Source organism: Arachis stenosperma, chromosome 4 (genome assembly GCF_014773155.1).
Source record: "Arachis stenosperma cultivar V10309 chromosome 4, arast.V10309.gnm1.PFL2, whole genome shotgun sequence".
Taxonomy (NCBI): domain Eukaryota; kingdom Viridiplantae; phylum Streptophyta; class Magnoliopsida; order Fabales; family Fabaceae; genus Arachis; species Arachis stenosperma.
Window position 1 is genome coordinate 14,469,059 of NC_080380.1, and position 13,184 is coordinate 14,482,242.

At 33.4% G+C, this 13,184-nt stretch overlaps 1 protein-coding gene and 1 pseudogene across 1 annotated transcript; one reads left to right on the top strand and one right to left on the bottom strand.

Moving 5' to 3' along the window:
- The first annotated feature begins 331 nt into the window (after positions 1-331).
- LOC130974664 (17.4 kDa class III heat shock protein-like) lies at positions 332-6,160 on the top strand. The gene is made up of 2 exons (XM_057899524.1): positions 332-532; positions 5,903-6,160. The coding sequence occupies exons 1-2, from the start codon at positions 332-334 to the stop codon at positions 6,158-6,160; spliced, it is 459 nt and encodes a 152-aa protein (XP_057755507.1).
- A 199-nt stretch (positions 6,161-6,359) lies between these two features.
- LOC130974665 (protein SLOW WALKER 2-like) lies at positions 6,360-10,459 on the bottom strand (annotated as a pseudogene).
- Positions 10,460-13,184: the final 2,725 nt, after the last annotated feature.

Below are 13,184 nucleotides of genomic sequence, written 5' to 3' on the forward strand. Positions count from 1 at the left end.
TGAGTAATCCTATACCATTAGATGTCATCTCACACCATTAAAAATGTTAATGATGGCTAATTAATGGCTATACATCACAATTTCTGCTAGTCCCCTAACATTCCTAAAAAAAATACGAAGCGCAATCGAGCTCCACGTGTATCGAGATATCCAAACGATCCTTCCAGTTCCAGAGTGTTTGGTTTACCACTCTCGAACTTTCCTTACTCCTTTCCACTTTCTCATAATCTCATTATATAAAACAATAAACCCGTCCAAAAACTTTCGAACTTTCTGAGAGTGCAAGAAGAACCCACATAAAAATTCCTGTTCGGAGTGATAATTTGTAAAGATGGCGAGTATTATTGACTCGTTCAATCTATTCAATTTACCAGAGACAGTGGAAAAATTCTTGTTCCCTTCTTCTCATCATAGCCATGACTACACTCGAGAGGGCAGGGTAGTTTCAAACATTCCAGTGGATATTTTGGACAATCCCAAAGAGTATGTGTTCTTCATGGATGTTCCGGGTCTCTCCAAATCTGAAATTCAAGTACTTCTTTCAGCCACTACAGCTAATATATGTCATTAATTTCTTAAGAGGCGTTAATAATGAAATGTTAGTCAGGTTTGGATAAATTAAAAAGTTGATGCGACTGTTTTTGCAACTTTTAAAAATTAAAAGTACTTTTAAATTTTTTATATAATTTTATATAATAATTAATATTTATATTTATTATAATATTTTAATTTAAAAAAATTATTTTATCAAATGTATTTATTGTTGTTTGTTCTAAATAAAAATTATTTTTAATTTAGTTTATTAAATACAGATTTTATAATTTAAAAAAAACAATCATGCTACGTTACCAACTTTCTATCTGCCAATATCTGCCAACTTTAGTTGGGTTGGACATCAAGCCCATCCACTCACCAAAGCCACATCTAAGTTAACCATGGTTTAAACTTAATTTACCACGTTAACCTAAATTACCATACCCCAAATTAAATTGACTGACGGTGGACCATCTCTCTCAACCCCCTTATTCGCATCCAACGCCAAATAGAATCCTTTGTTGCCGTCTTTGCCGTAAAGGAAAAGTCAACGCCGGCGGACCACCAGACCACAACGTCGAGAGTACGGTCCGATAGTTGCCGTGAAGCCGCTTGGTCTGTTGCATGTGCTCATCGGAAGTGCCTCGAAGACGCATCTGACTGTTTAGCCATGTACAAGACGCAGTAACCCAGCGCGGACTCTCCACAAGCCGCGGCTGAATTCGTAGGGCTTTGTGGGCTCGCTAGAAATCCCGTGGCTTTCTGGATTCGCTCCTGCCACCAAGCGCCACTCGTTCACTAGCGGACGAGCCCGAGTAGAAGCGTGTCTTCCCTTGGGCACCACCGCGACACTACAAGGTTAGTGGGTATTTGAGATTTAAATTAGGTGCTTGTGTAGGTTTCTAATTCTGAGTATTACATTTTTGACCCTGCGCTTCCCGTGAGAGATAAAACCATCATACACAACTATGTTGCATTCCACCATAGGTGTTATCGTTGACGTGGATGCACATTGAGCCATAGCCATAGCCTTCCAACACCATAGGATCAAGGTGAACAGCCCTCAAAGATCACTGGTAACGTGAACAGCCACTTTCATTGACAAATAGTTTTTAAAATCCGTCAGAGTAAGGTGTATGTGTTTTCGTTGGAGGCGAGTGGACCAAATTACGTCGATAGATCAATCAATTTGTGAAGAAACATCGTACGACACTACATGTGATGTGATTGATCATCCTAATTCCACCGACGTTAATGTCTCATCCCTGAGTGAAGATGACACACAACATGTGGACATTGTAATTTGTGTATTTGTAGTATATTTGATTATGTCTATTTGCAATTTTTTTTAATCTTTGAGTTATTAACAGTAATAAGCTTTGTTGGAAGGATTGTGCTTTCATTTGTTTAATTAAAATTGGTTTGGATATTTTTTCTTTCAATTATGCTAGAATGATTCTTTTTTTCTACATTTGATGTGGTTTATTATTCTTTTTGTTCACTAGTTTGAATTTATGTTAGCAACTTTGATGAATTTTTGTCTCATAGATACGAAAATGGATAGTGTTGTATTATATGAGTTTAGTTTTAGTTGTTTATTATTTGGTGTTATCAAAGGATAAGTGGTTGTTGGAAGAGTTTTGTTGAGTGTCGAAGGATTGATGGTTATCTTTGTTGGTGATATGTCCTCGGTTATCGATTTCATGAAATTAGACACAACTTTCGAAAGACACATCTGCGATTACATAAAAACACGAAAGACACATTCGCATAAGACACCTCCAGCTAAAGACGCATCCAACATAGGATGCCTCCAAAGAAGTCATTGGAAGAAGACACTTTCCTCGGAAGACATATCCGTAGGTTAACAAAATCCGAAAGAAACATTGGCAAAAGACACTTCCATCATAAGACACATCTATGAAAAGACACACATGCCAACATTACACGACTAACATAGACACATAATGCAGAAGACACATCCACATGAGGATGCCTCCAAAGAAGTCATAGGAGGAAGACACATCCTTAGTTAAACAAATCTCTAATGTCACATCGGCAAAAGACACATCCATCATAAGCCACATCCGTGAGAAAACACACCTACCAACATTACACGACTAATATATACACAAAACATATACACAAAATGCAGAAGACACATCCATATGAAGACATTTCAATCAGAAAATAGTTCCATTTTCAGACACCTGCGAACAATACAAGACTAACAACACATGAATAACATATGTAGAGACATACAGGGTCAACTTACTGGAACCTCAACAAGATTAGTCACTAGCAATAAAAATACTTCAAAATGCATAAGGTGGAGCCTGTGCACAAAATTACTACAAATCAGCGTGTAAAAGACAAGATTCACATTCACATCACATGCATTATCGTTGAATTAACCAATAAAGTTCGTCAAAAGACACAATCACTTTGTGTACAATAAGAAAAATAAATAGTCTCAATAGTATATAACACATAATGTGTGGATATCCCCGCCCTAGGTAAACAAGGAAGTAACATGAAGCTTTTAGACTTTATCTTCCCATGTTTAGCTCCTTTTGATGGCCTTTTTCTTCGGCTTTCCTGTAGCTCTCTGAAGCATGCTCTTGGTGTTAGGTGCTGTGAATGGTGTCCTAATCTCCTTACGTTTGTTTCTGGGTTGGTTGCAGCGCACAGGAGGCCGAGCATGACTGTCAAGGGCATTCAAAGCATCTCTAATGGCTGAATTTTTGTGACATTAGGATGATGTCAAGCATTATTTCCAACCTATATAACTTAATGGTGTCCTGCATGTGAAAGTCACTGTCAAATGGATATAAATGTGTAACAAAAAATGCTAGTTCATTTGTATATTATATAAAGGAACACTAGTAAATAGACTAATCACAAAACACCACGTGAGGGTGTCACATTTGTTACAACTTTGAAATTTTGTAGGTGAATTCAAATAGACACACGTTCAAATAATTAGAACAAGGATCAAGCTTCATGTTTTGTATTTTCTATACCTACATAAACACACGTTCAACAATAACAAGCCAAGGAGTAATTTAACTATCAAATTATGTTAATCAAAGAATAAAAAAATACTAAAGACATAACTATCATATATGCGTGCACGCTTTTCTAATTATATGAAGGTTTACTTCCACGACAATCAAATTATTCAAAACCAGCTAAATGAGGACAACTAGAATCCAACTATATATATATATATAAGTATGGTAATAGAATCAATTTTGAGTAGGTAAAACCTTTTCGGAACATTCCTTAAAAGCTAAATTTGATCACAAGACACACCAATTTAAAATTACAAATGCATCATTGCATTTGTCACTCCTTGGATCATAAACCAAACAATTATATAAAAAAACTCATCATAAAATTCAATGTATTTATGACTCCGATTTTGACCACATCAATTGATTAACAAGATTTTATGATCAATGTTGTTAATATTTATTTTTTAGGTTTCTTAAAATGGTACTCTAAGCAGTAATTGAACACACAGGTCATAAACCAATTTTTTTCCTAAGCCATTTAATTAACCTATATGTATAGTAATATAATCAATCTGAGTACGGAAAAATCTTTTTGGAACATTCCATATAAACTAAATTCGATCACAAGACACAATAATTTTAAATTGATTTTACTCCTTTACAATGGTCGCTCATTGGCCCATAAAGCAATCAATTATTTAAATATCTCGATATAAATCTAAGTGTAAATTTTAAAAAAAAATTAAGCATAGGAATTACTTCACATGATTCAATCATCCATGTTGTAACCATTTATTTTTTTAATTAGGCTTCGTTAGCAAATACTCTAAGTAGTAATTGAATATACTTGTCTTAAACCTATACTTTTCATAAACCAAAACATAACCCATTACAAACAAATTAAAATAATTCAACTAATTATTTTTTATTTACTCAACAACAATCAACTATGTATATTAAATTTAAAAATCAAGCAACAAACCATATTTTTTTAAGATACATCCAAGGTAATATTCAGTGAGTACTTCTAATTTTTTACTCATCATCACAAGACATGACTCCTACTCTACAGAATTAGCACGGGACATATCCAAAAATAAATTATACGTTGACTCATTTCAAAACCTTTTACAACTCTATACAAACCTAAGTGTAAATTAAAAAAAAAATTAAGCACAAAAATTATTTCACAAGATTCAATTATCGATGTTGTAACCATTTATTTTTTCAATTAGGCTTCGTTAACAAGTACTCTAAGCAGTAACTGAATATATTTTTCTTAAATCTATATTTTTCATAAACCAAAATACAATCCATTACAAACAAATTAAAACAATCTAACTAATTTTTTTGGTTTACTCAACAACAATCAACTATGCATATTCAATTTAAAGATCAAGCAACAAACCACAATATTTTTTAAGACACATCCAAAGTAATATTCAGTTACTGGGAGTACTTCTAATTTTTTACTCATCATCACAGGACATGGCTCCTACTCTACAGGAATCAGTACTGGACATATCCAAAAACAAATTATACGTTGACACATCTCGAAATCTTCTACAACAAGACAAATTATACATTGACTAATAATAAAAAGACACAAAGGATATATTCAATTTTTTCCCTATAAAAACACAAATAGAAGAATCATCGTGTATTTATCTATCTCATACCAGTAAGAATCCATGTTCATAAGAAATGTTTATAACCACTAACCCTGTATGGCATGGCGACTAGGTTACGAGGTTGTAAGCGGCGATGGCTTGGGCTCCACGAGCAGAACACGGGCCGCGCTTGCTACTTATTTCTCCGCGCTAGGATGGGTCTTCAACTCCTCCGTGCACTGTAGCGAAGAAAGATGAGGTGTGGAGAACCGGCGGTGCAGAGATGGGTCTCCAAAAATGACGTGAGTTGTTGAGTCAATGCGTTTTCGTGGCGCAGTTGTGACCTCGAAGCGTGCTGCTTGGGTCAACGATCGGCGTGACCACGTGTAGGAGGGAATGAATGGCGTTGAAGGGGAAGAGGTTGGGGAAAGAGACTGAAAATTTTGGACAATAGTATGAGATATGTTCGGCGATGAGAATTAGGAATAGGGTTGTGTGAAAGGGTTGGGGTATTGGGTTTCTCTATCAAGTTTCTACTCACCTGATGCATGGTTACCATTTTCTCACTTTTTCAAAAAAAATTTCATGGACCCCACATTAAACCTAATTAAGTCATATAAATTTATTTTTATTTTTTTTAATTTGTGTTGGTAATAGTTGGCAGACTTTCTCTTGGTAACCTATAATTTTCCTTAAAAAATTAGTGGAAAAATAAAAATTTTACCAAACAGAACTATACAGGTAACAGTAAAAGATGAGAACGTACTTGTTATTAGGAGCAACGGGAAAAGGAAACGTGAAGACGGTGATGATGAAGGTTGCAAGTACCTGAGGCTGGAGAGGAGAGCACCACACAAATTGCAAAGAAAGTTTCGGCTGCCTGAGAATGCTAACCCCTCCGCCATTACAGCCAAATGTGAGAACGGAGTTCTTACGGTTACTTTTGAGAAACACTCTCCACCACCGAAATCTGAAACAGTTGAAATTGTCATTGTTTGAACAATAGGTGGTAGATGTAGAAGCTTGGAGTTGGAATATTTTATTTATTGATTGTTGTTGCTCCTTTCTCTTCTCTAGGGTTCTTCTAGGTTTGTTCTTATGGTTTGCTTAGTTAGCAGTGACGCTATTTATGTACTGGTTTCCACGTGATGAAAATTTTAATGAAATTTTCTAAGTATAAAATCAATTCATTTTAGAGTTAACGATACAAAAAGTTTTGATATGACATGGAAAACTGGTATTGTGGTTCATGTGTGCTAACGACGCTACCAAGCATCAATGTAAAATCAGAACAATACAATAAGTTTATTTTGGTATTTTTTTTACTCTTTTTGGACTCGTGTTTCTTTCGGGCAGGTTTTTCCTGTGTCCTGTGACTCTCATCACCATCATCTTTCATTAGATGCTCATACTCTTCGTAACTTGCAAATGGAGATGCCTTTTCACTCTTGCATTTTCGTTTTTGTTTGAGTTTTCTTTTGTCGTCGTTGTTATCGTCATCAACATCAATGGCATCCTCAGCCTCTCCTCCTAACATATCCGACGGTATATCTTCATCTATATCGGCATCACCAATCAAGTCATCGTCTTCCTCTTAATCATAATCATAATTGTCCGGTTCAGCAGTATCCAAGAGATTCTCGATCTCTTCATTATCGCTCTCATCCCCGCCTTCAACCTCCTCGTCATCGTCTGACTTCTTTTTCTTCTTCTTTGGTTTAGAACTCATTTTGTTTGTATAGAATTTGTGGAAGACGAGATCTTCTGGGGAAACATCTTCTTCGGTGAGTGAAAGAATTTATTTGCCAATCAAGTGGTTGTTAATGTCCATCTGCAAAACAAAGTTCAGAAGTTTTATCGGAGAGAAACTATAGGAGATAGGGAATCAACTTAGGTAGTCACCGTAATATTATCAGCTTGTTTTTTGGGTATGGTGGTAGGTTCATTATCAGTTTCTTCTATAACATCTTCAAAGTGTTCAAGTTCATCATTAATAGATTCATTCTGCAACACCATGTTCCTAAAAGACAAAATATTTTGAGGAAGCCGTAAGAAAAAATAGTTTTCAGCTTTTACAACATAGAAAAAGCAAGTTATAAAATCAGTTTTTTTAAAGATCACAAACAAAGTTGATACTGTCTTCAAATTAGAATGTTGATTGGATTTCGGATAATTCAATTGCTGTAATTATCAACATCAAACACACATGATGGAGGAATGTCTAATCTTGAAGCATTTGATACAAGTCACTGAAAATTTTTTCACTAGCAACTACATCCAATTTAAATGTAATAAATAAAAATGGCATACACCAAAAAACAACTAGCCTTACCATAGAGGTGGTCTGGCTTTAAGGAGTTCAGACAGAAGAAAAAGGCATGCACAGAAATGCAACCTGAAACGAAAAAAATAAATAAATAAAAATAGAAATGGAAATAAAAGAAAAAATCAGAGACTTGATTCATGTTACTCTAATTAAGAGAAATAGACAAAAAGGCAGTTCATTGATTATCTGCAATAGACGTTTAGAAAATGTAGCCACACGCTTTGAATTTACATCTCTTTTCATTGCTCTTAGAACAAGTCCGACGAACATTTCTGCCTGAAATCAAGCTAGTTAAAACTTAGAAATACAGACAAGTTAAGAATTACATAGGTGTAATAAATAAAACAAGAAAAGCATGTTTAATTGCCTTAACAACTGGAAAAGAATTGGGGTTTGAACATCAACAATGTCATCAACTTCAGTGAAGACACATAAGGAAATGCCCTATTCACTCCCTGCAAGAAAATCAAGCATAAATTTGAAAGATTTTGAGCAAGTAAAAACAATATAAAAAAAGAATTTCACAATCATTAATCAATGTCGGTTCTTGAAAATTACAGTAACATGCTTACACTTAGGAGAGCTGAAAGAAGCCGGGAGTCTAATTCAGCATGTGATTCAGGTGTACTTTTTTATTTTTGCTCTTTTGGATTTGCCTTGCTATTTTGAAAGTAAAATACCCACACTATATTGGCCCTAGAATCACTCACTCATATAAATGACGCTATCATATTTTTTATCTCTCAAACTCACTAACGCTTATAATACTAAGGAGAGAATTTCTAATATTTCAAAACATATTCATTTCATTTATGGAACACATACAATACACAAGGCATATGTGCCTTTATATAGGCAATACTTCCTACTAAAATAATAATTTATGAATCACAAATCAAATTTGTAATGACTACTATTTTATAAGTTGGCTTCATGAATCTTCTTTCAACTTGTGTTCATGTAGTTTTCATAATCTTCTAATTTGCTAGACTTCCAATTTCAATTCAATTTGATTTTGAATTTTTTCAATGTTGTAGAATGTTGTAGTTGTACTATTCTCTTGAATGTTCTTCAAAAATCTTCAACCTTCCAACATCTTCTAGTAAATAGATGATTATTGTTTTCAACTCAAACTTTACTTCTTCAATTCTTTAACCCATGAAGATTCTAGTCCATGCAAGTTGATTTATAATGAATAACATGTTTTTATCAAGCTTTTGATTGCTGCTTGCACTTGAGATTAATACCTGAAGATTTCTGATGTGAATATCTTTCTTATTCAATTTTACCTTTTTCGTAAATTGTAGGGAAAATGTATATTGTCAAATTTTTCTTTTTTTGTTTTTTGGTGTGTCGAGGGAAGGTCCCTATGAAAACCAATAATGAGGAAGTATAAGGAGCCAATATAGTATCTATACAATGTGTACAATAAGGGTATAGGGATGTTCGATTCAGTAAGATATCAGATATTTATTATTCTTGGTACCCGGATGGTTATTCTGGAGAGTATAGGTGTATTATGTTTGAGAAATTAGTAGTATTTTATCATGGATGCTCATTTTTTAACTCATATTAGGCCAAATAAATAACTCATTGTACATATTATATAAATACTCCATCGGCTCCCTAGTAGGATTCAAACCAATAACACTTGTTTCCTTGGTAAAACTGGTACCTTAAACAGTGCAAAATAAACATCTATTAGATGTTTTGCCACTTTTCGTCCATCTTCTTTATTTGTTAGACGGATTTGGCTTAAGAAGTTAACCTGAAAACATAGTCAAGAAAAATCAATCAGACTCATAGTCAAACAATGACCATTTCTGGATGGATTTATGGAGTCAAAGTTTTTTAAATTAAAAAATTGAAGGGCTAACTTATGATACCACACAAAAGTGATTTCAAAAGATTAAGTCTTGCAATACAGAATATTATAGTTAAACATAATAAACACAAAAACAAAATAAGTCTGAAATGTTATACTAAAGTCAGGAATGGTTAGCCATAAGTTTCAAAACATGATAGGACAGACAAAAAGTAAAACTTGTGCTTCTTTGAGTCCAAGGGAAATATTAAATTATATGCACAAAACACTAATATTGGGTAATGGAGTCTTTTGGTTTCGACTATTTCGACTTCTAGGCGACGAGCATGTGCAACTCATGTTTGACATCCATAAGAGAATCATGGTGGAATAACTGATGGAGCTCTCCGTCAAGGTTGGTGATGTTGGTGGTGGTGGTTTTGTTCGAGTTCATGTTACAAAATGTCATAACAAGTTACAAATACAAAACATAAGCAAGACATAAACAATTGTTACCTTGCAGCCATAGAATACATGAAAATCCCTCGGTCAGGTGGACTCCACTGAAGAAATCTCTAGTACATCTAGGACATCAACAGCGAATTGCAGCCGGCGATGTCTGTGATGCCTCGGTGTGCTGCAGAGCATAGTGAATGATATGTCCAGGCAAGCACTGTCGAGCCCCAAGACAACGCACGGTACCGCCCAAAGTTCTGAAGTAGTGGCAACCAACGCAGATGGACCAAGTTGTGCTACTTGTCCGTCATCAGGTAGCCTCCAATCAGTAACAAGATGTTACACCTCGCATACTATCGAAGTATCTCTAGGTCGTCCATTGGTGGCATATGGCAGACACAGTTCTGCAGCCATACAAGTTTCAGTGAGAACGACTCCTTCCTCTAAACCCTTGTTGTGGAACCATCGGAGGCCTAGCACCGAGCAGCCGCTCCACCAACTCCCACGTCTCCGTGTCGTACCACCTGAAGAAGTCACGGAAGCACCCCCAACTGGGTTTCCATGGCAGATAGAACGTATGGATCTCCGGACGCCATCGCTCCACGGATGACGTAATCAGGAAGTTGTCGAAAGTAAATATCCTGAGAGGCATCGTGTCGCCGAATCCAGCCTCCCTCAAATACGGGACAATGGCGTCGGGTGGAGGAATCATGTGTGACACTCGTCAAGGTAGGAGTAGGCGAGGCCTCTAACAAAAAAAATATTTCATAATTATTAATTTGTATGGGTCCATCAACATATCAAACTGTCTTGGCTAATATGTACTTTCTCAACTAATACACCCAGCCTCATTGCATTACGTAAAATTAAAACATTCAATAAAGTAATTAATAATCTAACTATCAAACTTTGACTTTACTTAATAATCTAGTTATCAAACTTCGATCGTTAATAACTAAATTAATAAATTAAGAAACGTGTGATCAATAAACTAGACTCAATGATTGAAAAATATCTACCCCAATATTTAAACTCTAAATTAATAATTATATAGTTAACAACTTAATTAACAAAAAATGATAACCACATTCTTAGAATTACTAATTTCTATCAGTGACATATTCCTAATGATACAAATTGTATTATAGTTCGTGGCAAGTACTATAACCATGGCTATACATATATGGGAGTACATAAAACTCAAGATAATAGAACTAATCGCAAAATTAGCTGTCCCAACGTAGTGCCATGTCGCATTCATCCTGTTGATGTCCTGATCACGTGCATCTGTGCGCGCCATTATTTGCGCGCGCCATCTTCGTATTACTTGATAATATGGTCAGAAAGGAGTAAAAGAGAGGAGAAAATGGTCGAAAGGTTCGAACTAGGGTCCAGAACCTCGCTATAAACGACATCTATATATAGGTGTCCCCCAACCTTATCTCGTTTACAGTGTAAACAAGATATACACATGTCACGCGTATATGCCTTATCTTGTTTATAATATAAACGAAATATGTGCAAGTTTATCTCGTTTATACTATGAATGAGATAAAGTTGGGGACAAATTTCGGTAATAATTTTTATAATTATTTATTTTAATAATTAAAATATTTATTTAAATAAAAAATCCAGTAAAAATAGAGTTAAAAGAACAAATTTCAGTAATATTAGAAAGAAAAAAAAATCTAAATTTGACTATTTTTTCCTACTACTTTATGTTTTCATTGTCTCCAGTTGGAATGTTTATATAACACAATTGCATGGTTTGCATTAATTACATTTTTATTTCGACCAAAAAATCAACATTTTTATTGCATTTGATTACATATTAATTATATATATAGAAGATAGAAGATTTGATGATTTTCTTTTTCTTTTTATTTATCTCACATTAATTTGATATTAATCTGAGATGTTGGTAATGTTAAGAAGAAAGAAAATCTAAATTGATCTTATTTAATATTTATTAATTATAACTATAATTAATAAATATTAAATAAAATAAATTTAAATTATTTTAATTGATTTTTTTTATTTTTTAAATATTATTGTTGAGATATTATTACTTTATTATATTTAGTTTATTTGACTCATATAATCAGATAATAGGATTTTTTCCGTTTTTATTTTGTCCAAAAAAATATAATATTTTTTTTGTATTAATAGGATAATATGAATAATACATTTATAGAATTATTTGTGTTTTTATTTGGACCCAAAAATCTAATATTTTTTATTGTATTTTATTATACATTATGACATTAATTATATTTAACTGACATAATAAGAATAAAAATAAAAATACATTGGGACAAGTGGAGGCAAATTTTTGCTCTATTCAATTTCGCTCTTTTTTTTAACTTAAATGCTACATGTCCCATTATTATTACTAGCGAATAATAAAATATTGTACCCTAATTTATTTCTGTAAATATTCATCTAACCTCTACTAATAATTAAATAACACTTTAAAATTTATATATTCATATATAAATTAAAATAAAAATATAAAATCTATAGATAAATTAACACTCCAATGTACTTTATATAAGCAAAAAATGTTCGATTGAAACCACTTCATTGTATGTCACAATTTGAAACTAACTCCAATGCATATCGTCATAATAGTTAAATAGAAAAATATAGGTAGACAATAAAAATATTAAACGATATGAATAATGGATATATTACATGTTTAATTTATTAAGTATGCGGATGATTATTTTAATATTAAAATTTAAATAAATAATTTAGAGATATAGTGTATTTTACTTGAATTAGACCAATTTTAAAATTTATTGTTCATGTTATTCAAAAAAGTCATTAATTAACTAATATATCGCTAGTTAAATATATGCAACGCAATCCACCTCTTATAAAAGTGAAAATCTCATTGATTAATTAGTTAATTCCTTGCATCTTGATTCTCGAGGAGCATCGGTTTTGGGATAGCTTGGAGTTAGCTTAGTCAGTGCCAATTCTTCCATTACATTTATTTTAAATTTATCGAGTTTGTTACCCCTTTTTCTTTCTATTCTCCTAATTATGTTACCCCTTGTTCATGACTACACCCTTCATTAAACTTATAGAAAATGAAATAGCATAATTCTTTGATAAACATAAGTTGTAGTTACAGAGCAAATGATAGTAGAACTTCTAGAAAATGAAATAGCATAATACTTTTATATTCACGCCTACATTCAACGTACAACTTCTAATTTATGATGAGAATAAGATTCTGTTGCACAAACAAACACTATCAATAATTTGAAAGCAAATTAAGCAAGACTGAAATTGAATTACAAATTCACACAATTTGAGGGAAACAAAGTACAGAATAAAAAAATAAATTGAATTTGGATTGGTTAGCTCACTCGTCCGCTTAAACAAGTGTCGGGAGTTCGGACCCCGCCTTGTGCATACACTAACCCATT